The sequence below is a fragment of the Sarcophilus harrisii genome, chromosome 3 (assembly GCF_902635505.1).
Source record: "Sarcophilus harrisii chromosome 3, mSarHar1.11, whole genome shotgun sequence".
Lineage (NCBI taxonomy): Eukaryota > Metazoa > Chordata > Mammalia > Dasyuromorphia > Dasyuridae > Sarcophilus > Sarcophilus harrisii.
This window is the reverse complement of record NC_045428.1, coordinates 609,505,412-609,529,621: the sequence shown is the minus strand read 5'-3', so window position 1 is coordinate 609,529,621 and position 24,210 is coordinate 609,505,412. Positions and strand designations below refer to the sequence as shown.

Genomic DNA, 24,210 nt, shown 5'->3' with positions numbered 1-24,210 from the left:
CTGGTTCTATTATGTCATACAAGCCTTACCAGGTTACTCTGAAACCATTCCTTTCTTCTTTTCTTATAGCACAATATTATTCCATCGCATTTTTATATCATAATTTGTTATAGCCATTTCATAGTTGATGGGCACCCACTCAGGAACCATGAAAAGATCTGCTATAAATACTTTGTATATGTAGATATTTTTCTCCTTTTTTGATGTCTTTATTAAATGATGCTATTGGTTCAAAAGGTATACACAGTTTACTAACTTTTTGAACATGATGCCAAGTTGCTTTCCAGTATGTTTGGACCTTACAATTCTATCTACAGTATATTAGTTTGCTTGATTTTCCATATCCCCACTAGCATTTGTCATTTTTCTTTTTTATCAACTGTGTGAGGCAGTATTTCATAGTTATTTATATTTACTTTTCTCTAGGAGTGATTTATAGCATTTTCCCTCATGCTTTCCTATTGGTAGCTGAGATTTCTTCCTTACAAGTCTATGGATGCTCTCTGAACATTTACCAATTGAGGAATAGCCCTTTTTCTTTAACTTGGAATCTTTTTTTAAAGATATCTTGGAAATGAGACCCTTATCAGAAGAAATCACTGCAAAGCATTTTTTCCCATTTACTTGCTTCTCTTCCAATGTTAGCCTTGTCCAATTACTTCATTTTACTCATGAGAAAACAGATTCAGAAAGGTTGTGGCTTACTCAAGGTCAGCCAGCACCTACAGTGTGATTTGAACCCAGAGCCTCTTTCTTCATAGTAGTTCTTCATATTTCTGAAGACAATTATCATTTCCCCTCTAAGTCATCTTTTCTTGAATTCCTTTCATATCCCTGCATATGGAATGAAGCAAAGTCCCTCCAGCCTTCCGCCATTTCCTTGATGTGCTCCCACTTAGCTGTGTCATTCCTAAAGGGTGATTTCCACAATCCAGGTATGGTCTTACCAGGGTAGCACATAGAGAACTTAATATTATGCCTTTTGTTTTCTTCAGCTTTAATTGTCAATTCTCTTTGTGCAAGGAGTATTCGTGATGATTGTCAGTCTACGAATGGCATCTAGGCATCTGTATTAAGATTTTTTTTGTTCTAAATTTATTTCCGGTTTGGATACTGATTTTAAGAACCAAGAAGCAATTGGGGGGAAAAAGCCTGAAGTAAGAGGACCAGAGTCATTATTGGAGAAACTCACTGGGGATATTTCCCAGAACCAGACTTTGGAGGATGATATTATCCAAAAGATAGCCTATGGCAAAGTTTGCAAGAAAAACTCCAAGAAAACTCCCTTCCCAAGAAAGTATCTTCAAGCATTTAACTCTCCATACAAAACTACCAGTGGGCAGATAGACATTGATGTTTACAAAACACTAAGTAATAGCATCTACAAGCCAAAATGATCCTGCAGTAATAGTTTCATAACCCCTTTTCAGCAGCAGTCTGCATAGAGGAAATAAATCCTATGATTATGAGAAATTGATAAAGATTTTTAACCAGAATATATATGATATTCAATATAAGAGAATTCATAATGAATGGAAAGCTTATGAATTCAAAAAGAGACAGATCTTTTTATTTCCCCTGAGGCAATTGGGGTTAAGTGACTTGTCTGAGGTCACACAGCTAGGAAGTGTTAAGTATCTGACCACATTTGAACTCGGGTCCTACTGATTGCAGAGCTGGTGCCCTATCCATTGAGTCACCCAGCTGCCCTCAAGAGAGATCTTAAGAGAAACTTTCTTTCCTTTTTTTTTTTTTTTTTGGCTGAGGCGATTGGGGTTAAGTGACTTGCCCAGGGTTACACAGCTAGGAAGTGTTAAGTGCCTGAGGTCAGATTTGAACTCAGGTCTTCCTGACTTCAGGGCTGGTGCTCTATCTACTGCACCACCTAGTTACCCCCTTTCTTTCCTTTTGCAAATCAGAAAACTCACAGCGAAAATACTTCTTGCACATTGAAGGACTATGGAAGGGATTTTATGAACTATTCACATATTATTATTCATAATAGAGAGAGGCTCTGAAAGTAAGAAATGTAGGAAGATGTTTAGCAGGAAGTCTGACCTCAATGGACATCAGAGAGTTCACATTGGAGAGAAACCTTTTAGATGCAAGGATTGTGGCAAAGCCTATAGCCAAAATTCAGCCCTTACTGTATGTCAGAAAATTCACACTGCAGAGAAACTTTATGAATGTAAGGAATATGGGAAGGCCTTCAGTAGGAGCTCAGCCCTTATTGAACATCACAAATTCATATTGGAGAAAAACCTTATAAATGTAAGGAATATGGGAAGGACTTTTAATAGGAAAAAATTCCTCATTCAGAATTCAGCCTGTGGAGAAACTCTAAAAGTAAAGAAACATGGACAGAATTGTATGAAATGATGCAGAGTAAAGACTACAACGCCAAAAAAACAACATACGTGTGAGAAAATCAAATTGATTCCATTTTGCAATTGAATGTATTCTTTATCAATTCTGACAGTTTGTATAAGGGGACTATTATATTTCACTGTCTCTAAGTTTGGGATTTCAGCTTTCCAGTAATCACTCAGTGTCTCTGGATTAAGTTGAGAAGATAATCACTATTCTGTTTTTGTGTCAAGGAGATATTATTCTTGAAAGATGCAAGTAGGTAGTTAGACTCTGCTCTGTTGTCTCTATCTATACCTGGCTGTCCTTCAAGAAAAGCCTGACCTGTTATTACTGTTATACTAACTAGTCATGCCCATGAACACCCCTGATGAGTTTTTCATAAGAGAGGCTGTTCCTAGGGCTGTATTTCAAATTTCTGACCAATCATATCGATTTTTCCTCACCTGTGATGCTACCTATTTTTTTTTTTGATGCTCCATCATAAAAACAACATATCAGCCCTCATTTGGGTTTTTTTTTTTTGGCTTGTTGGGAAGCCAAAGATTCCTTTTTTCTTGGTAGCTGCTAAGTACCAGCTCACTGCTACCTTACATTGCTTTCCACTGTGATGACTACAGCATATCAGTAAAGTTCACGATGAAGGGCAACAAAACACAAAATGCATTTGAGGATGTGAGTATCAAATTATTGATGGCAACTAGGTGATGCAATGGACAGAGCACTGTGCTTGAAATCAGGAAGACTTATCTTCATTAAATCAAATCTAGCCTGACACTTACTAGCTGTGTGACCCCAGGCAAGTCACTTAACCCTGTTTGCCTCAGTTCCTCATCTGTAAAATGAACCAGAGAAGGAAATGGCCATTCTCTCAGTATTCTTGCTAAGAAAACCCCAAATGGGGTCACGAAGAGACAGATATGACTGAAAAAATTGAACATCATCACTTCTATTAACAATAATTATATTTTAAAAGTAAAAAATGACATTTCTAACTTGTTAAAATTAACATGATAAACTGCTTTGCACAGGATATATTTTGTGTGTTTGGGGGAAAGTGAGAAGTAAAATTTCTGGGAAGGATCCATTGTATTAAAAAAAATGAGTTAACAAATATGGTAAAGCTTTGACCCTCCATGAGCTGCAACATCTCTTTATGGAATTTAGTTCAATCATAAGGAATTGAAGCCCTCTGAATGCATTGAATTTGGGAAATCTTGTGGAAAATGGGAAAAAAAACCCCACTAGGGAATTTATATGGGAAATGAGACCTTAGGAATATATAATGTGTGGGAAACCATCATCTGTGTCTCATTGACTTTCAAAAGTCAGTTCTGAAGAGAATGAGAATGTAGATGGGCAAGCCACGTGGTATAATTCATCAAGACAGCATGGAGTGAAAAGACTTGAGATCGTACATGGGCTCTGCAAGTAATTTCATCGTATGTCTCTTTTGTCATCTGACAACTGGAATTAATAATACTTACCTCTTAACTCAGAATTATGAAAATCATGTGAGAGAATATTTCTAGTCATGAAATATAAACATAAAATCTTAATCATAAGATGTTTGTCCTTTCATTGAGTGTTTTGAGGCTATATAAGAGAAAGACCATGATGTGGCACAAATTTCCACCAAGATTTTTTACTCTAGGAGTTGCTAAAAATTGGAGATGGCCTTTGGGCCAGTCCAGCTTGGGTATGAATTTCCTGGCCTGGGCTATATGTGGAGATTCACTAATTAAAAGCTACCAGTTATAAGTTATTTCCCCCCATCCCCCAAATTCCGTTTTGGGACCACTAACAATATCCACACTCTCTGAGAAGAGCTATTTAAACTTGGGTTATACCTACAAATTTTCTTCCCAATAATATAATCTTCTGGAGAGCAAATACTATTTTTTAAATCTTTGCGCCCCACAATACAGCACAATGCTTGTCAAGTTTTAGGTGCTTAACAGATCAATTTTATTAATTCAGTTTTTGGTGGGGATGAAAGCTAGATGATGCAGTAAATGGTATTCTTTAAAATGTTTAAGAATGAATTTAAATCTAGCTTTAGACATTCACTAGCTATAAAATGCTGGGCAAATCAGTGAACCTCTGCTCACTTTCCTCATCTATAAAATGGGGATAATAATAGTATGTATTTCTCAGAATTATTGTGAGACTAAAATGATTTTTTTTTTTTTTGCTAAGGCAATTGGGGTTGTGACTTGCCCAGGGTCACACAGCTAGAAAGTGTCTGAGATCAGATTTGAACTCAGGTCCTCCTGACTAAAGGGCTGGTGCTCTGTCCACTGTGCCACCTATATGCCCCTAAAATGGCATATTTTTGTAAAGACATTTTAAACCTTAGCTGCTATTATTAAGAATCAAGAGGAATGGGAAGAGAGTGGTACCCTCAAAAACATGGAAGCCAATCCACCCATTTCCAAATAATAATCACCGTCTATACTCTGACAAGTGATTGTCCCCATTTTGCATGGAAACTAAGTGAAATCGTTGTTTGTTCATCTCTTTTGTCTCTGACACTTTGTGATTTGGGTTTTAGCAAAAATACCAGAGTGATTTGCCATTTCCTTCTCTAGCTCATTTTTTAATGGCTAGAGGACAATTTTAATAGATATTTAATAAAGGATTATTATAGATGAGGACCTCAGGCAGTGTTAAGTGACTTCCCCAGGACCATATAGTTAATAAGTGCCATGATTTGAACTCGTGGAGATGAGTGTTCTTGATTGCAAGCCCAGTGTTCAATCCAAGGTACCACCTCGCTGTCTCCCAGTGAAATAGGTAGAAGACTTCTAAGGGCTTGGGGAGGAGGTGGGCACTTCAGGGCTGGGGGATCGGCCAATGTAAAAGGCATGGAACTGGGAAATGGCATGTTTTGCACATGGAGAAAACAAGTGGACTCATCTGATTAGCTGTAGAGCGGCAGGTAGAGTGGCAGGAATCATATGAAATCTGACTCGAAAGGTAGAGTGGAGACAGATGGTGAAGGGTTGGGAATGCCGATGCTAAACGGAGGCAGTTCCATCAAGGCGTCGGGACCTTCCCATGTTAGCGAACAGCTCCCGTCCCCTCAAAATGTGCACGTCCTCTGCGGCGATCAGATTCCAGAGATCTCTCTCTCGTTTTGCTGGCCTGGTGACTCCTGCTAAATGTGCAAACGGGGCAGGGCCTCGATGGGACGGTGCAGGCGGTTACCGGAATGGACGCGGAGCAGCTGGCTGGGGTGTCTCAGTGCATGGTGGTGACGTTATAAGTAGCCTGACTTTGTCCTAGCTGCACCCACAGGACGTGGGAGAAGGGGGGGCACAGGGGCCCCGTCAGGGGAGAGGAGCGTGCCCTTCATTGTCCGGGGCCACATCCTGTTGGGGCTGTTTTCTTCCCGGCCTAGGAGGCTCACACTTGACGGACGACGGGTTACGGATCATGCAGGCGAGTGATTAGGAGCTCGGCGGGCTCGGGCTGGGACGTCATTGGTAGCTGATCGGCCTTTGGCAAGAACTTGGTCCCGTAGAGGACTTAGGCAGGTCACTACTTAAGGCCCCCCCCCCCGAGGCTCTGCCATTTGGCTTCTGGTGGCGCTTCCCCCTCAGTGTCAGAGAGAAAGGCCCTTCCAGGCCAGAGATCCCTCCACCCGGACAAAGGCTCGGAAGAAGCCCGCGTTCTCGGGAGCCAGCCCGATGGAGGGGGGGAGGGGGAAAGTGTCCTCAGCTCCGGGTCAGCCTCGCTCCTAATGGGCAGTGGGAAGGACAGAGACCTTCATTTGCCTCAGTCCCGACTCGGCAACCAGCGGACGGACTGGGACGGTGACTGGCGCGTAGTAGGAGCTTTATGAATGAGTACTCCGGGGAATGACTTGACGATGACGTCACCTGGAAAAGGGGGGTGGGAGGAGAATCTGCGGGGGAAATTCTCCTTCGGGCGCCTTTTTCACTAGGAGGAAAGCCCCGGCGGCCGGGGCGGAAGTTTCGGGGATCCGGGGGGAGGGACGGGCACGGCCGCACCAATCGCAGCGGTCAAAAAGGAGCCGCTTTGTCTGCAAGCTCGCGGCCGGGTAAGCCGCTGGGAAAGAACGGCGCATGCGCAGTTTTGTGGGGGCGGGGAGGAGCCATCGGTCCTTTCTCAGGGGGGCTGGGAAAGCATCATCCCCGCCCCCTTCCATCCCCCCCCAACCCACATCCGGTTCCACAATCGGAAGCGTCCTTTGGCCTCACCCAGGTGACCCCCGAGGACAGTGTGAGCGCTTGCGCGCAGGAAAGGCGGCTCAGCCGACATCGGGGCCACTTCCGCTTCCCAGAGGTCTCCGCGCGGGGAGCCTCACTCCTAGATGGCCCAGCCGCGGGCCGGCGCCGGTGAGTCTTCCTGCAGCCTCGGGTTCCTGCGTGCTCGGGGGCGCGCCTTGGCTCGGGGGCGCGCGTGGGTGTGCGCGGGTGCAGCTGCGCTGCTTCCCGCGTGGGGGCGTCAAAGCCTGGGGGAGGGGAGGGGAAGCGGAGCAGGTCGGGAGGCGCGCATTGTGTGAGCCTGGAAAGGAGGGAGGAGGGAGGGCGCTCCCGGCGGGGGGCACAGCCTGGGCAAAGGCGGGGGGCGGGGCTTTCCGCGGCCAGACTCGCCCCGGATCCCGTCTCTTCCTCCTGGGAAGGGGATTCCGACCTCGCTGGGAGCCTGGGGGATCAGGGACAGCGTCGGGATTAGAGTCAGCAGCTCCTGGATCCCGGACGGGCTCCTCAGGTCCGAGCTGGCCGCCATCACCTCTTCGGGCCGCGTCTGCGCTCCTCCTTTCCTTGCGCCCCCGGAGCCAGCTCCTCTCCCCCCTCGGATCGGGCTCCTGCGCGGTGTCTCGCTCACTTTCCGCGTCCTTCCCTCTCGTGCTTCCCTGCGCTTCTGGGCCCGGGGAGCGCCCTCTCCCTGCCGCCGCTCCTCGCCTGAAGGAAGCTTCTAGATTCACCTGTAAGATCATTGAGGCTGGAGGTGGCGCGCTCCGGGCACTCCCCGGGCGTCCAGCAGCCCCAGCAGGGTTGGCCCCGCCGCTTGGACAAGGATGCGAGCTCTCAATTAAACGGAAAAGTCACTGAGCCCCGGAGATGGAAATCTCAGGAGACTTCTGCCCCTCCCCCCACCCCCGCCCTCTGACAGCTTCAGCACCACGGACAGGGCCGGCCCAGCCTCCGGAGCACTTCTCCCCCCCTCTGGGCAGAGCTTCAGCACCACGGACAGGGCTCCCAACCTCCGGAGCACTTCTCCCCCTCCTCCCCCCACCCCCGCCCCCTGGGCAGAGCTTCAGCACCAAGGACAGGGCTGGCCCAGCTTCAGCACCAAGGACAGGGCTGGCCCAGCTGCTTAGGCGAGGTTGGCTGGGCTCTATGGAATGGAGAGATCATTGAGGCTGCAGGTGGGGGGCTCTGGAGCTGCTCCCTGGAAAGTGCTTCAGCACCTTGGACAGGACCCGGCCCTGCTAAAGTTGGTTATGCTCTATTGAATGGGGAGATCATTGAGGTTGGAGAATGTCCTTGTGCACTGACGATTGCTGTGCCCATGGAGGTGGGTGGAATCTGTAAGTGTTGAGAGAGAAGATATCCAAGGCAATTCCAATAGGCTTTGGATAGAAAATACCATCTGCATCCAGAAAAAGAACTATGGGGATTAAACATAAATCAACACATGTTAAGTTTGCTTCTTTCTGGTTTTTCTTTTCCTCGCCATTGGTTTTTCCCTTTTGTTCCGATTTCTCTCTCTCTGTTCTCTGTTTGTGAAACAAAAACAAATAAATAAATTTGAAAAAACTAAAATTAAAAAAAGAAGACAGAGAAGATGGCCCAGTCCAGGGCCTTGAGGAGACTCATCTCTGCTTCCTTTGGTGACTTCCTTAGCTCACCTGGACTCTACCATGCAGATGTCTGACAGATCTTTGTGGTCTTCCTCTCTCTCCTCGGTTCCATTCGGCCACCTCGTGCCCACAGTGACCCCTCTGCTCAGTTCCTCGAGACATGCAGGAGAAATGCAAAGAAAGCCTTCTGCTTAGCATTTCTTTGGCAGACACCACACTGTCTTACTGGGCATTTCCTCTGTGTCTGTATTGTATGTACTTATAAGTGGAGATCCTGTTTGCCTCAATGGAATGGAAAGCCCTCTAGGACAGGGATTTATTCTTGACTTTGTGACCCTGTGTTTGTGAATTGGTTTATCCATTAGGAGCAGTCTTACTGATACTAGAAAAGCCAGAGTGTGATCCCTGGACTCAAAAGATGACACAGTTTCTAGAAGTAGGGATGGTTTGTCATTGCTAGAATGTGTGGAGAAGCAGCAGGATACGGTAGTGGATAGAGCTTTGGAGTTGGAATCTAGGAAGATCTGAGTTCAGATCTGGCCTTAGAGACTTACTAGCTGTGTGACTGAGAAAGTGAATTCACCTGGATTTGCTTCAGTTTCCTCAGCTGTAATAGAGGGATGATAATAGCACCTTGCTCCCAGAGTTGCTGTGAGGAGTAAATAAGACATTTTTAAAGCACCCAGTACAGTCCTTGGCACATAATAAGTGTTTAGCTAATGCTTCTTCTCTTATCCTTCTCCACGAGAAAAGTGAGGAGACACCACTGGATTTTGTATTTTGACAGAGCTTGAGTTTAAATAAAGCTGAGTGTTGTAGTCAGAAACCAGGTTCACCAAGTATCTTGAAGAAAGTGGGAGGAGATGTGGGCAAATGCAGATTGCCCCTTATAAAAATTTGACTGCCAAAAGGGAGAGAGATACAGGGCATTCTAATGAGGGGGTGGAGGAACAATTTATAGTTGTCTAACAATGAAGGAAATAAAGTCATGTTTGTAGCAGCAGGAAAGGAGCCAGTGTTGATAAAGCAAGATTGAAAATCTTCTGAATCGCTTTGGGGGATGGTAGAGGAGCTTTGAAAAATCATAATGTTTGCTAGTCATCCCAGCCAGATTTCTCCCAGGGAACTTCAGATTTTCTCTCATTTGACTTCTGGAAGTAATGAAATATCACTAACATCCAGGTATTCCCTTTTGTGAAAGGGCCCTCATCTCTCCACCAGCACTCTCAATGTAGGGCAGCTAGGAGACAACTCTTAACTTATTCTCCTTTTGAAAAAATGGAATAAATCAAAGAAAATCCACAAGAATCTCTAACGTCCAGACAATTCTTTCCCTCCTCAGTGAGTCTGTGGTACACAACCCGATTTTTCAAGATTCTGCTTCTCCCATCACCTGCTCCTCCCTCCTTTTCCCTCTTTATTGCCCTCTCTGTCTCTCATCCCTCAGAGAAGGCCTCTGAGATTCAGGCTGGCACTTTCTCTCCATATCAGCAGCTCTGCTCCTGGAGTCCCCACATTTTAAAGATGATGCATGACAACTGTCATTAAGGATAAGTGGTACGCATTGTCATTCTGTGTGTTTTCTTCCATACCTTTAAAGTTGCTGAGCAGGCGTTTCTGGGCTTCACCAGGGGACCCAAGACATAAAATATGGAAAGAATTCCAGCTTTCCTTTATCCTGGGGGAAATCTCTTTCCCTTCCAAGTCTGAGTTTTCACTTCTCTGAAGATGATTCCCTACTTTGTAATTTCACCCCAGCCTCTTTGCAGAGCTCTCTGACCTTAGGCGATTTCAGGGCTCTCTTCTGAGTGTGTGTGTGTGTGTGTGTGTGTGTGTGTGTGTGTGTGTGTCTATGTATGTAGTTAAGTAAATGTCCCTATACACACATGCATCTGCTCCCTGGTTAATGGGATGCTTCTCGCTGCTTTCAGGAGATGTCTTATCTAATTGGTTCAGAGACTGAAAAGCCATCCCTGATTTCCTTTAGCAATTATAATCTCTTCCCACAGGCCTGATGTCTCCTGATTGCATCCAAGCAGGGAGCCTGGAGGAGGATGGAACATCCATCAGGATCCTGTTGGGTCTAGGAGAGGTGAGTTGGGGTCTCTTCTTGTTCCCCAAACCAGGGGACGTTCTTGCACATGGCAGTCAGTGAGGAGAACTAGCTGCTGACTTGACCCCTGGCTGTGAGTGTACCTCTGAGGGCACCTTCCTGGCTCTGGTAATGTCCTTGGAGATCATCAGGTTCAGCTTTCCTGATATAGTCTGGAAAGTGAAGGCAGACAGGGGGAATCACTTACCTAATGTCCATCAGCAGGTCAGCAGTGGGGCTGTCATGGGCCGAATTTGGACACCGGAACACTCACATCTACTTTCTGTCCTTTCTGGCCCTTCTGCAAGAGCCAACATTTCCCTCTTTCATCTTTGGACTATGTAAGCTTGTGGCCTCTGGGCCAGCACGGCTGTTTGGTGTTGCAGGAGGCAGTGACCTTCAGGGATGTGGCCTTGGACTTCACCTGGGACGAGTGGGGACACCTGAGCGACGCTCAGAGGGAGCTCTACAGGGAAGTGATGCTGGAGAACTACAGGAACCTGGTCTCCCTGGGTAAGGCCGGCTTTCCCTGGGAATTAGGTCTGCCCTGGGAGAATTGGGGTTCGTGGCTGTACAGCACAGGCCTGCAGGACCCCTTTGTGGCTTGGTCGAGGGACCTCTGAAAGCAGAGGCTCCTGTTGTCTTTTAGGGACACTCCCATAAGCTGGAGTTATTCTCCTTGTAGCAGGGAAAGGGACACAAGATATTTCTCTACATACTGCAATATTGTAGAATATCAGTCTTTGCAGAACCATTCGAGGGCATTTACTGCAACCTCTCATTTTAAATATAAGAAACTGCTCCCAAAGTGAGGAAATCATTGACCCAAGATTACCCTGCAAGAGAAAAACAAAGATGGGGCTTGAACTGGAAGCTTCTAAAGTCCTTAACTAAGGGAAGCTTTGTTGGGAACCATACTGTCTCTTTTCCTGCCCCCTTAGAAACACACTCTCGCCTTCTTGGTCCCCGGGGTCTCAGCCCAAGGTTCCTCAGGATCAGCCGAGGTCATTTTGTTTTTGTGCAAACGGAGACCCCGGGAAGTGATGGTCTCCCTGACCCTGGGCTTTTGGAGCAGGGCTGGGAAGTTCACTGGGAAGACTGTTCCAGAGTAGATCTGGGCTTCCCCAGAAGCTGGGAGGGGCCCGGGTTTGGTAACCCCCCTCAGGATCACAGAATCAGAGCCTCTTGTCCCATCTCGGTCACTCCTCCATACTTTGCCTCTCTCCTCCCTGACCTTCCACTTTCAGCACAGCCAAAGCTGTCTCATTTTCTCCCTCGTGAGCAGGGCTTCCTGGTCCCAAGCCAGACCTCATCTCCTGGTTGGAGGGAGAGCAAGAGTCACATACGTGGGATTCGTTGGGATATGCTGCTGGGAGCCCCTCCTTGTCTGAAGGGGACCGTCCCAGGGGTCAGTTGGGAGCCAGTGAATGGAGCAGCCCAGCTGGTCTCTTCTGTGTGGCCATCTTGGAAGCCCTGGAGGGTGCAGGTGGGTGTGTGTAGGGCAGGAGGACTAAAGAGTTCAGTGGTCAGAGTCCAAAGAGCCTGGGAGACTGAAGCTTCCTGCTTTCAGTGTTCACCTGGCCACACAGAGGAGGCTCACAGGCTGGACGAGGGTCTGGAAAGCAGGGGTCTCTCTCCCCACAATTCCTCAAAGCAGACCTTTCCTCCCCAGACTCGGGGATCAGAATTAAGGGATAGAAAGGGCAGGGCCCAACTCTGGGGGACAGAGCCCAGACTAACGGGCCTCTAGATTCAGGAAAGGGAAGCCTGCCAGGTCCAGTGGGCCCAGCCTCATGGGGATTTTCCCAGCTCCCTGTCCTGACTCTGAAGTTATGAGAGCTCTTAAGCGCTCTTTCTTCATATGGGACAGGAGAGCCCCTGGAGAAGGTCTGCCTGAATATACACACACAGGCACTCGATGCACACGTTGGCAAGTCCCCTCACTTCCCGAACCTCACTTTCTCAGTTTGTCATGAGAAGGGGTACTTTCCAGCTCTGGCACTGGGTAATTGCCATCCCGTCCCTGCAGTGGGGCAGGCTTTGAAATTGGATGACATCCCTCCTCCTCGGGGATTATGTTGTATAAAGTGAATGTTCTGGGGCTGAAGAGGTTGAAGTCCCAGCAGGGAATGAGGTGGGAAGGTTCTGGATTCCAGGGGGTTGGGCTGAGAATAAGCTTTGCCTGGGATTTCATATGGACTCCCTGGGAGTAGCCGTCCAGTCCTGTGGGCTCAACATCTGTTTCCCTTTTCTTTCAGCTTGGGAAACTAACCTCAAGGACCAGGAGTCATCTGAAAGGCAAAGTGTGGGACCAGAAGAGACGTCAGTGGAAGGAGTCCCTGGCCACGTTCTCAGGAACAAAGCCTTTGTGGGAGGTCCCATCCGAGAGATTACGGTATGGCAACAATTGCAAAATCTGGCAGGAGAGATCCCCAAGAAGCTCCTTTCCCAGCAAAGCGATCTGAGGCAATTGATTCTGGACCCGAAAACTCTTATCGAGCAAAGAGACTGTGACCAAGGTGACATAGGCCAAGAAATCCACAGGAGCCTGTGTAGGCCCAAGGTGTCAAGCAGTGAGAATGAAGTTGAGGATCTTCCAGGCCTGATTCAACCCCCAAGTCTGTGTAAGATTGAGAAACCCTGGAATTGTGAGGAGTTTGAAAAGACTTGCAGCCAGAATGCAGGGATGATTCCCCGGCAGAGAATTCACCTGAGAGGGAGAACTGAGAAATCGAAGCAGTGTGGGAAAAACTTCCAGGAAATCTCTCACCTTAAAGAAGGCCAGAGAGTTCAGACTAGAGAGAAACCTTACATATGTAAGTACTGTGGAAAGTCTTTTGCCCAATATTCTTACTTTATTAATCATGAAAGGACGCATAATCGAGACCGACCATATGAATGTAAGGAATGTGGGAAAACCTTCAACTGGAACTCATACCTCATTGGCCACCAGAGAATTCACACTGGAGAGAAGCCTTATGAATGTAAGGGCTGTGGAAAAGCCTTCAGCCATAGCTCAGCCCTTATCGCACACCAGAGAGTTCACACTGAAGAGAAACCCTATCAGTGTAAAGACTGTGGGAAAGCCTTCAAATGGAAGTCAGGTCTCATTCAGCATCAGCGAATTCACACTGGAGAGAAACCATATCACTGTCAGGAATGTGGGAAGACCTTTGGTCAGAGTTCAGCCCTTATTGCTCATCAGAGCATTCACTCCGAAGAGAAATTTTATAAATGTAGGGAATGTGGCAAGGCCTTTAATTGGAAGTCACCTCTCGTTCAACATCAGAGAATTCATACTGGAGAAAAACCATATAAATGTGGTGAATGTGGCAAAGCCTTTAGTCAGAACTCAGCTCTTATTGTACACAAAAGTTCCCATACCGGAGAGAAACCTTATGAGTGTATGGAATGTGGGAAAGCTTTCCACTGGAATTCATACCTCATTCAACACCAGAGAATTCACACAGGAGAGAAACCTTTTGAATGTAAGGAATGTGGGAGAGCTTTTAGCCAAAGCTCGGCCCTTACTGTACATCAGAGAATTCACACTGGAGAGAGACCTTATCAATGTAAGGAATGTGGGAAGGCTTTCAGTCGGAGTTCAGCCCTTATCGAACATAGCAAAATTCATACCGGAGAGAAACCTTATAAATGTAAGGAGTGTGGAAAGTCCTTTAATAGGAAGTCGCATCTCGTTCGACATCAGCGTTCTCACTGGAGAGAAGTATAAGGAAAGATGAGCAGAACTGTATAGTTTGATGCAGAATGAAGATAGCACATCCAAAATTATATATTTGATTACAGTTGCATTTATAAATATAGAATTAAATGGTAGCAAAACAGATGAAGAACAACAAACTATATTGTTTCTGGGGTATTAAAGTTAAATGTATACCTTTCCTTTCTGCTAATCCTTAACAGACTAAATAAAAAATGGAAAAATGACTATTCAAAAATAGTTAAAATAAGTCCATTATCTACTATCACTTCACTTTTTACAGAAAATACACTTTTACCCTTTGTGAGATAAAAGGAAAACTTCCTGAGAAAGAACTCTCATATGAAAAGCAGATATCAGTTTATTAATTTTGGAAAGCTTTCAGATGCAATTCATTCCTTGTTGAAGTTAGTTAAATAAGAAGGATTGATTAGCATAGTAAATAGGAATATCCTTCTAGAATAAAAAATTAAAGCCTGAATAATCTCATGGGAAAACAGATCCTTGCCACATGATGTATATGGGGGGAAAAGTCTTTGCAACTTTACTGTCAAAAGAAAAACTTTGTGGCTGGAATAGAGGTAGTGTAATTCATCAGGGCCTCATAAAATCTTTGCCTTGAATTTCGACTTGGGCTTACATTCTTTCTTGCCTTCTGACACCTTAGAAAAGTAATTTCATTTTGTGCCTTAGTTTCTTGTTCATGCATTTGTCCCCCAGTTATAAGAGGGACCTCCAGTCTCACAGTATTTCCCATTACCTCATTCACATTTGTATTTTCTCCAAATGAGGATTTTATACTGGGCAGTGCAGAAGTACTTTTAAATTTTACAGTCTAAGCAAAGAAAGCAAAATGGGAGGGAATTTGAAGGGTGTTGTCCTCATGCTGGTACCAATGTAACATTTATTCAATCATCCTTTTACTCTTTCAACAATCATTAAGGTATTGCTGCTTGAGGGTAACCTAGTAATTAAGATAAGCTTGGACCCTAAGTTCTGAACTTGTGACACATGGTAAAATAATTTTTAAAAAGATTGGCAGAGCACTTTAAATGTCATTAAGTAGCTCTTATATATCATCTATTTTGACCCTCCCAAGTGCCTCAGGCACTATGTTCTCCATTTTATAGAAGTCTCCATGCGTCCCAACCAATGGTTGTGTGTCTCTACCTAAAGCTACCAAAGGTGAAGGGTGAGAGGCAGGGATTGAACTAAATTGTTTAAGAAACAATACTCTTTATCCAAGGCTTTGTTGGAGTAGGATCTGCCTTCCAAAGACTTCCATTTTACCAAGGAGGTGAAGAAGAAAGGCTGATAACATACACACAGATAATTGGGGTAACATTCTGACGTAGCCTCTAGGAGGCCTCAGGAAAGTCACTGCACTGTGTGCCTTGATTCCCTCCTTCAGTTACCAGGATTAGTCATTCTTAGGCTCCCTGTTGGGGAGTGATGAGGATCACCTGGGAGAACGTCTCCAATCAGAAACCACCATCATTTATGTGTAAATATGTGAAGTAGGGAGAGGTGTGAGTAAAGGAAAAGTCCGGAGTCTGATTAGGAAATTTGGGGAGGTTTTGAGCACTTTGAGTGTGGGAGGGATTGTGGAGAAGGCTCATGTGAGCCAAACCTTGAAGGAAGAGAATTCTGAAAGAGAGGTGAGAAGTAAGTACAGGAGATGGACTCTTCAAATCCACAGAAGTCCAAGGAGAAGGCAAATTCAGGTATATAACATCTGCAGTGTAGAAGGCAAAACCATTTAGAATGAAAATATAACAGCTTGTCCATTAACAGTTTCCCATCCATTCATATGGTGACTGCAGAGAAGAGAGAGCCCCCCCCCCAAAAAAAAAAAAAAAACATTAGGAGATATAACAACTCTGGAGAGAAACCTACAACTATGTCTTTGCTTCTGTTTGTTTTTTTAGAAAACTATCTTTCTCCCCCATTACCTTCTGGGTAAAAACAGTATTCTGCTATCTGCTACCCTTCTGGTTCTCACGACCCTCTTCCTGGCAAAGTAATTTATCTCTTCTAGCTCTGGTGGAACGTGTTTAGATCTTTTAGCACATAGCTACCTCAGGGTGCTGAAAAAGAGTTCTCAATTTTTAGGAGAAAAAAACCATTGCTTGCAATTATATAGTATGTTAAATTTTACAAACTTGATTCTCAAAACAGCCCGAGGAAGGGTTAGCCCTCTTTTTTACATGTGAGGAAACAGAAGCCAAAAGTTAAATGGCCCAGGGTCACACAGGGAAACGTTGCTCAAAACAATGTCAAAACCTGCCTTTTACCTGTGCTTTAAGACAACACAGGCACTCGGAGATGGCTGTAGGTGGTTATAGCGGGAAGAAATCAGTTGGCTGTACCAGCCGCTGCCACTTTTGCGGGATCAGTCCAGCTTTGGTAAACTCAGACGATTCGGGATTTTCCCAGGTCATTAGCTCTCAGCAAAGCAAAATCTTTCCATTTCAGCCATCACAGTTCCCAGAAAATCCGTGACAGAGTTTATCAGTTTGGATTCCATCAGCCTAGGTATTTTGTGCTTTCTGTTCCCAAATCCTTCTCTGTTCAGCTTTCTCTCCTACTTCTGTCTTTCTTAGGCCATCTAAGAACTCTCCTCACTGTGGCTTTTTATATATCAGAGTCTTCCCGAGCAATAACCTGTGTGTCTCTTCAAGCACTTTTATCAGAGGGGCTAGAGGAGCTGTGTTTCTTCTTAGGGTGATTTTTATCAATATTCCTTATGCAAATGTTCTAACCCCGTTATAGCCACATAACAAAGGGGCAGTATTTCTGACTGTTCTGCTATCTTCATGCCACATATACATTCTGTTTCTCAGGCTTGCTATTTCTTTCTATATAATATCTCCAACTCTAGACCCATGATCACTGCCCTGGAGCCACTATAAAAGATCTCTGCTCCATCCCTTCAAGTTTTTATCATTTAGTTGTCAAGACCCCCTTTTTCTCATTTGTTATGAGGTTAACGGCCAGTGAAATTTTTACATACTTCTCTTATGGTGGATAGTGTCATTTGTGAACAGGGTAAATGGTGCTCCTCAGAGCCAAGTCCTTCTGGAACAGGCCCCATAAGGGCCTTTGCCAGTTACTGCATGGTCAGTTGACCTCAGGGAACAGAAAAATAAGGCAGTTGCTCAACTATCCAGGTGACTGAGGAGGAGAGGGGGACTTGGGATGTGGTAAACAGGGTGCAGCTACCCACTCAGCCTGATGCAGAAAGCTTGGGTCCTGCTAAATATTTCAAAATGTCAGGCCCCAGTAGAGCCTTGGTAGTTTCAAAATCTCAACGAGTTCCAATGAATGGTTGCAGAGTGACTTGACCTGGGAAGAGATAACCATGACCGTATCCATCACAATCTGTTGCCTCAGACTAACCAGTTCCCTGAGGCTGTTGGCTTCCATCTGCTTTTATGATAATAAAGCCCCTTCCTTTGATAAACTGTTAATTCTTATCCATCAAAGTTTCTCTCCCACTGCATTTCTATTGGTTTTAAAATGGAAGAAGTTTGAGAGCAGCTCCTTTAGCCTCCCCTCCCTTTTCCCAGGGACTTGTTTCGCTAGGAATCTCTGAATTTGACCTCTCACCAGGATCAGTGAGTCCTTGCCCTTGCTCCTAATTTCCAGTCCTCCTTTTCCCTTAGTTTCCTGATGCTAGGAGGGACTGGGCAACACTGGTTGAGGGGCATGAGCTGCCTGCACCCTGTGCAGTCTGCTTTCTTATATACTCAGGGACACCTGGGTTGGGATGCATTTTTTTTCATCTTCTGGGCCTTTGGGATGCCAAAGTCCTGAGAGTGAAGTCAGAGATGGGACAGGAAGCCTCCATCCCTACTGACTCCCCCTTGAGACGTCTTCCTGAAAATTGGAACAGATTTTCAGGGCAGGATCTAAAGATGTGTATGATTTTCTTTTGTATTACTGCTTGGCCCAAATACAATCCAGAAGATTGGGAACACTTGCCTGAATATGGGTCTCTAAATTATAAAACTACAAGCAGTTGGATTTATTTTGCTGTATAAGAGAAAATGGACAGAAGTTCCCTATTTTTTCAAGACCCTGATTTGTGCAAGGTATTTTTGACCACCTCTGACAATACCCTCATGACAAAACCTCTCCCCATGATTCCCCATCCAGATCCACTTCTGATATTCTAGATGACCCTCTTCTCCTTCCTTCCTCTCCTTTTGCTGTGATGGGCTTGTTTGTAATCCCCTCCTCCTTCTACTTCCCCACAGTTCCCTCTCCCCCTCCCTATTGTTCTCTGATCTGTCAGGATCCCTTCCCTTAGTCCTGCCAGAACCTCTGGCAGTTCTGCAGCTTGATCCTCCCCCTTATCTGTAATATTCTTCTCTAAATTATAATGTTCTCTGGGGGCAGGTTTCTCGGGGGGCTTCTGGAGGCAGCCTTACTTTCAGTTCAGTGTAATAATCACCTCAAATTCAGCCAGGAGTTAAAGTCCAAATCCTTTACTGTTTCCTTATAAGTCTTGTCTCCTTCCTAGGGCCCGGTTAGCTTTCTTAGAGGCTTCTCTCTCTCCTTGGTTCCTGCCGCTACTCCTTTGCCTCTGCCAGCTTCAGCCTCTAGCTCCCTCCCAGTCTCCAGCCAGCACAGGGGTGGAATATGGAATGAATCTGACTCGGCCTCCGAGAGTGGGCTTGTCTCTTAGTGGCTCCTCCTTACATACGCTCTCTTAAAGGTGTGAATCTTGTGGAACTCTAATAAGGACTAAGTCCATTAGTGAACTAGAGAACTGTTAAGAACCCTGCTAAATTAGATAATTATTGTCTCTATCAATTCCAGTGGCTTGGCACCTTGTAAGAATCCTAATACTTATCCTCAGGGACCACCGGTTCTTTCTCTTTCCAATACCCAGAGGGTTGCATTTCCTTCCCCCTGCCCACACCCTTCTGATCTGGGAGTTCCCAAGCCCCTTAAGTGGCTGAAAGAGTCCATGTCCCCTTCTCAGCAGGGATGTTACACAATTTGAAACTAGATCAGGATTCTATTTCAAAAATCCCACAAGATTCCGGGAAAATTACTGTCTACACCCCACGTCATATCTAAAGCATGCTAAAGGAGAAGGGAATCTTGTAATGCCTCAGTTTCCCTGGTTGCAAGCCCCCCTTCCTTACCCCATTGGGACTGAGAGAATAGGAGCCTCTGGCCACTCTCACATTCCAGAGAGTCATAAAACTCCAGCTGGCCTATCTCAGATTCCCGGATGGCACTCTCTATCTTGCTGCTCAGACTTTCTGTCTCCTGCTTTCAACCCTCAACCTGTCAGAATTTACAAGTTATGGTCCTTTCCTGGGATTTGCACTCACCCATTGCTCTGCCTCCCTCCACCTTTGTTTCCTTGATAACTGGAGTCCTATAAAAGTCTCTAGAATTACTTGCTGGTTGCTGGATGCTTTGGGACAAGAGTCCCATTCAGCCGGCTAGGGGGCCAGACATGAGTCCTTCGGCTGCTAGTTGTGATTCTCCACTATTAAAATATTAAAAATCTCTAATCTCTGTCTTGCCTCAGTTTCTCCAGCACTACCATCTCAGTGGCTCTCCAAAGAGCATCTAACTCAATACCAAGTCCTCCTCCTTGATCCCCCTGATCTCGCTCTGAAGACCAATCGTACTGCGCTACTCCCCCTTTCACAACAATCACCCCTGTGAGGAAGGCCGGGATCTTGCTTTCCTCCCTGATCTAAGCATTTCTCCTCTCCTCAGTCCTGATACTTCCTGGTTTACAGATGGCTCTACTTTCCTGCTTAACTGAACTTGCCTTGGAGGAGAAAACCCTTGTCTTACAAATATCAGGCAAGTTCCCTGATGCTGCTTGGTTGCTTTTATGCTAATAAAGTCCCTTCCTCAGAGAACTGAGTCCTGGTCCAGTAATTTTCACCTATCCAACCTGCTTGCCCGCTGCAATCCCTAGGCACCCACAGTCTATTCAAGGGGTCTCACTTGCCCCACAGTGATCCGAGAACCAGTTACAGTGTGGTCCTCTGGATTTCTTCAGGGAGCCTCCTTTACATAGAATTTGTTGTGAGCAGGATGAAGGAGGGGGAAGAGTCAAAGATGACTCTTTTGAAAAGACATGATGAGAAGGAGATAGTCAGGTCAGGCACAAATGATCCATGTGACATGGAGATGTCCCTGAGTCTGTACCCGTCATGTCTGACACGAGGTAGGATCCCCATCTGTCTGTACCAATGGTGAGTGGGGTCGTCTTTGCAAAAAGTTTCTTACACGTTTTGTTTTCAACGACAGGAAAGACTCTGCTTGCCCTGGTAAGCAGGCCAGGGTTAGGTTAGGTAAAGCCCCTTCCTCCTGCCAGAAGGCGAACCATGTGGTCCTTCAAAAAGGATGCTTAGGCCCTCAACCTGCCTTAGTCCATCTGCTGAAACCAACTTACTGTGCATACCAGTTTCTTGGAGCCAAAGGACACCGCAGGTGGGAAGCAGCCTTGGGAAAGGGTTCAGCAGCCTCCCCCCAGGGGTACCAGTCTTCACTGAACTCTTGTATATCCTTGGAATCCAAGACCAAGGTTCCTCCCTTAATAGGCCAGCTTCTATTCCCAGAAGTTCTGCAGGGCCTCTGTGCCCATACCAGGCTCTCCATCACACCCATATTTTTAGATTCAGTCCGAATCTAGCCTATGAAAGTCTTTTTAGTCCTTGGCCCTGTCAAACACCATGCTAGCTGTCCCCCCTACCTTTAGGTTATCTTAAATTTGTTGCCAATGTCACCTATCTCTTTGTCAGCAATAAAACTATTATCACAGAACAAGACCCAGTCCTTGTTCTCTAGATACTCCACTGGAGACTTCTTGCCAAGATCATATCAATGATCATATTAATGGTGTCTCTTTACGTTGAGCCATCCAACCGGGTGTCATGGCATTATCACTGGCTTCAATTCTCCATCTCTCTACATGAATATTAGGGCAGTATAAGATGCTTTTCCAAAATAGTTGCTAAAGCCTAAGTAAACGATAGCCACAGAATTCACCTAATCACATAATTTAATAACTTTGTCAAAATAAAGGAACTTCAATTCACGACATGATCTATTTCTGATCGCAGGGGGAGGAAATGGGATTCCCTTTCCTAATTGTTTTCATTTCTCAACTTTTCTTCCTCCAAATGAACTTATTTAGTGAAGATCAGTAGGCAAAGAATATCATTAGAAAGCGGGAAGCAGCGGCACAAATGTAGTCTTAAGGAGTTTTCCTTTAGCCCTATAACAACGTCTGAATCCTTGACCAGATTGTGATAATTACAGCTCTCTGGCTGCTGAAGAATCCACACTTGGGGAAACTTCTTGTGACTGACGAGGAACCAGATTTTCTCTCTTGGACTTACATGTGAATCCCCCCAAACACTTAAAGAACAATGAACTCCAATACTATATAAATTATTTGAAAATATAGGGAGCGAAGGACTGAGACCAAACTGGCGTTTTGTGTTTGTTCCTGGGGGGAGGAAGGAGCTGGAGTTTGTTGCCGAGGGGATGGCATCGTCAGACACGCGCTGATGACTTGGGTGAATGAATGGGGGACGGACTGGAGTGGGGACAGACACCCCCTCCCCCAGCAGCCACTGGAGCGGTCCAGGTGGGAGATGATGGGGGTCTGCAGCAGGCTGGGGGAGGTGTCGGGGAAGAAGGGGCCACCTTCAGGAACAAGCCGGGAAGGGGAGAGGGGCCCCGTCTCCCTCCAGCGATCCTCGGAGCCAGGCACGTGACCTCGCTCCCAAAGGCTCCGGCTATTTCTCCTTTCTCCCTGGTGGTCTCTGTAAAACTCCAACAACAACAACCGGTTTCTCTCCCCGGGTGCAGCTTGGCATACAGTAGGAGCTTCCTAAATGTTGCCAAAGGCAACCCTGAAAAGTGGGGAAATCAATAATGGGAAGTTCTCCGCCACAAGGAGGCAAGAACTGGAGGCTGGGGGGGAAATGGGGCCTCCCGGAGGAGGGGACGGCTGCGAGCATGGACCCAGGCCGGGCGGGAGGAGAGGGGAAGTCCTGCAAAGCAAAGGATAAAGGACAGCAAAAGGGAGCCGGGGTGGGGAGGAGCGGGCGCATGCGCATCCCGACTCCATCTCTTGGACTGTGGAAAGGGCCGTTTCTCCACTTGCAGGACGTCAGTCCCGAGAGCCAAGCGGGCCTCCAGGGTGCGCAGGCGCAGGCGCGCACACATAACCTTTCCTCGCTGCCCTCCCAACGCCAATCCCAGCCCGAAGCCAAGGGTCCGATGCTCGATGCTCGGCTCAGAAGTGACTGTCCGCCCGGTGCCAGGTGCGCGCGCTGGGGCGTCCCCTGCTCTCTCCCGGACTCCCGGGACGCGGCCGCCTCCCAGCGGCCTCCCCGGCCTGACCTGCGAACGTGAGGGCCATGAGGACAACGGGCCTCGGGGGTCAGCAGGGGGAGGCCCAGGTGCGTGCTCCATCCTCCCAGCGGGCGGGCATACGTGTGCGTGCGCGTGCACGAGCGCGTGCGTGGTGAGCAGGGGCGAGGGATGGGAGGGAGGGAAGGAGGGAGGGAGGTACTTTCCCAGTGTCCCGGGTCATCCCGCGGGGATCACGGCCAGGGCAAAGGCAGGGAGAGGGGACGTTCCGCAGGATGAGACTTCCTTCAAGGCCGCTGGTGCACCGCTCCTGTCCCGGATCCCGGCTCCTGTCCCGGATCCCGGCTCCTGTCCGGCCTCCTCTTCCCTGGACTCTAGGACATTCGCATCCCATCGTCCAGATCTGGCCCCTGGCATTGGGATGTCTCCCACACTTTCCGCACCACTTTTGTCTCTTCTGGCTTGCCTGAATTTCTGGTGTCCTCCCTCTGTCTGTGCCAGGGCTTCTTAAGCTTTTTCCTCCCCTGATCCCTTTTAGCCCGAGAAAATTTTAAACTACCCGTGGTATGTAACGATATAAAGTAAGAATACAAATCCAAACATTTAATGATAAGAGCTCATAAAGAAATTTATTTTAAAACAATTCTTTAGTGCACATATCATTTTACCATTTATTAAAGAGGAAAGCAATTTACTTACCCGTGAGATGAATGGCCTTGTTTATTTTGACATAAAGAATTAAGTCTTGCCCTCGGCGAGTCACTTAACCCCAATTGCCTCAGGGAAAAAAAGAATTAAGTCTTGGCAGAATATTTGATACCTTTTACTACTGCCAGATTTGGGGGACCCCACATTCAGTTAACTACACGACTCCTGGTTGTGTCATGACCCAGTCTTAGAAGCTGCTGGGTAGGTGTCCAGGATGAAGAATAGAAATAAGCAATTTTCCCCATCCTACTTCCTTCTCACTATGGAAAAACTTCTTAATTCACTTGTAAGATACTGTATTAAAAAAAAAAAAAAACAACTTCTCCTGTCCTTTGTCAAGTTTATTCTCAAGGTAACAGGAAAGCTTGAACCTTGGGTTCAGCAAATTATTTATTGGAAGAAGTCTGTTTAAGATGTTGCCCATCTGTGAAGAGGCTCAGGTGGCCATGGGGGAGCCCAGAAACACTTCTTCCTAGGCAGTGCTTCAGCACCACCAGGGATATGTGCTGGCTCAGCTGCTTAGGAAGGTTGGCTGTGCTCAACTGAATAGAGAGACCATTGAAACTGGAGGTGGAGAGCTCAGGAGCACTGCAACTCAGGTACTACTTCAGCACCCTGGACAGGGCTGCCCTAGCTAATTAGGCAAGGTTGGCTGTGCTCCATTGGAGAGATCTTGGAGTCTGGACGTGGAAGAGAGATACAGGGCAGTCTAAAGTGGGGTTGTAGGAAAAAGCATGTGTGTAGCAGCAAGAAAGGAGCCAATGGATAAAGGAAGATTGAAGATCTTCTGAGTCTTTTGGGGGGGCAGAAGAGGGGAGCTCTGAAAAAGCATAATGTTGACAAGTCGTCCCAGCCAGATTTTCCTTTTTTTGTTTTGTTTTGTTTTTTTTTAATTTAATAGCCCTTTATTTACAGGATATATACATGGGTAACTTTACAGCATTAACAATTGCCAAACCTCTTGTTCCAATTTTTCACCTCTTACCCCCCCACCCCCTCCCCTAGATGGCAGGATGACCAGTAGATGTTAAATATATTAAAATATAAATTAAATACACAATAAGTATACCTGACCAAACCGTTATTCTGCTGTACAAAAAGAATCAGACGCTGAAATATTGT

The 24,210-nt window shown here is 46.3% G+C and overlaps 2 protein-coding genes across 4 annotated transcripts in view; both read left to right on the top strand.

Moving 5' to 3' along the window:
* Nucleotides 1-5,823, top strand: part of LOC100922207 (zinc finger protein 883) — a 44,892-nt gene extending 39,069 nt beyond the window's left edge. Inside the window, exon 4 of the mRNA XM_031961840.1 lies at nt 5,771-5,823. Within this exon, the coding sequence (XP_031817700.1) occupies nt 5,771-5,823 (53 nt within the window). The remainder of the gene's footprint in view (nt 1-5,770) is intronic.
* A 734-nt stretch (nt 5,824-6,557) lies between these two features.
* The window catches only part of LOC111720122 (zinc finger protein 420-like), a 32,035-nt gene continuing 14,382 nt past the window's right edge, over nt 6,558-24,210 (top strand). The window contains exons 1-5 of one of the 3 annotated variants that reach the window (XM_031964085.1): nt 6,558-6,731; nt 10,213-10,295; nt 10,604-10,808; nt 11,581-11,781; nt 12,554-14,003. In XM_031964085.1, coding sequence (XP_031819945.1) covers nt 6,707-6,731; nt 10,213-10,295; nt 10,604-10,808; nt 11,581-11,781; nt 12,554-14,003 — 1,964 coding nt within the window. In that variant the 5' untranslated portion in view covers nt 6,558-6,706. Of the gene's footprint in view, nt 6,732-10,212; nt 10,296-10,603; nt 10,809-11,580; nt 11,782-12,553; nt 14,741-21,944; nt 22,470-24,210 lie in introns of those variants that run through there. The other 2 variants (XM_031964083.1, XM_031964084.1) reach the window with 2 other exon arrangements.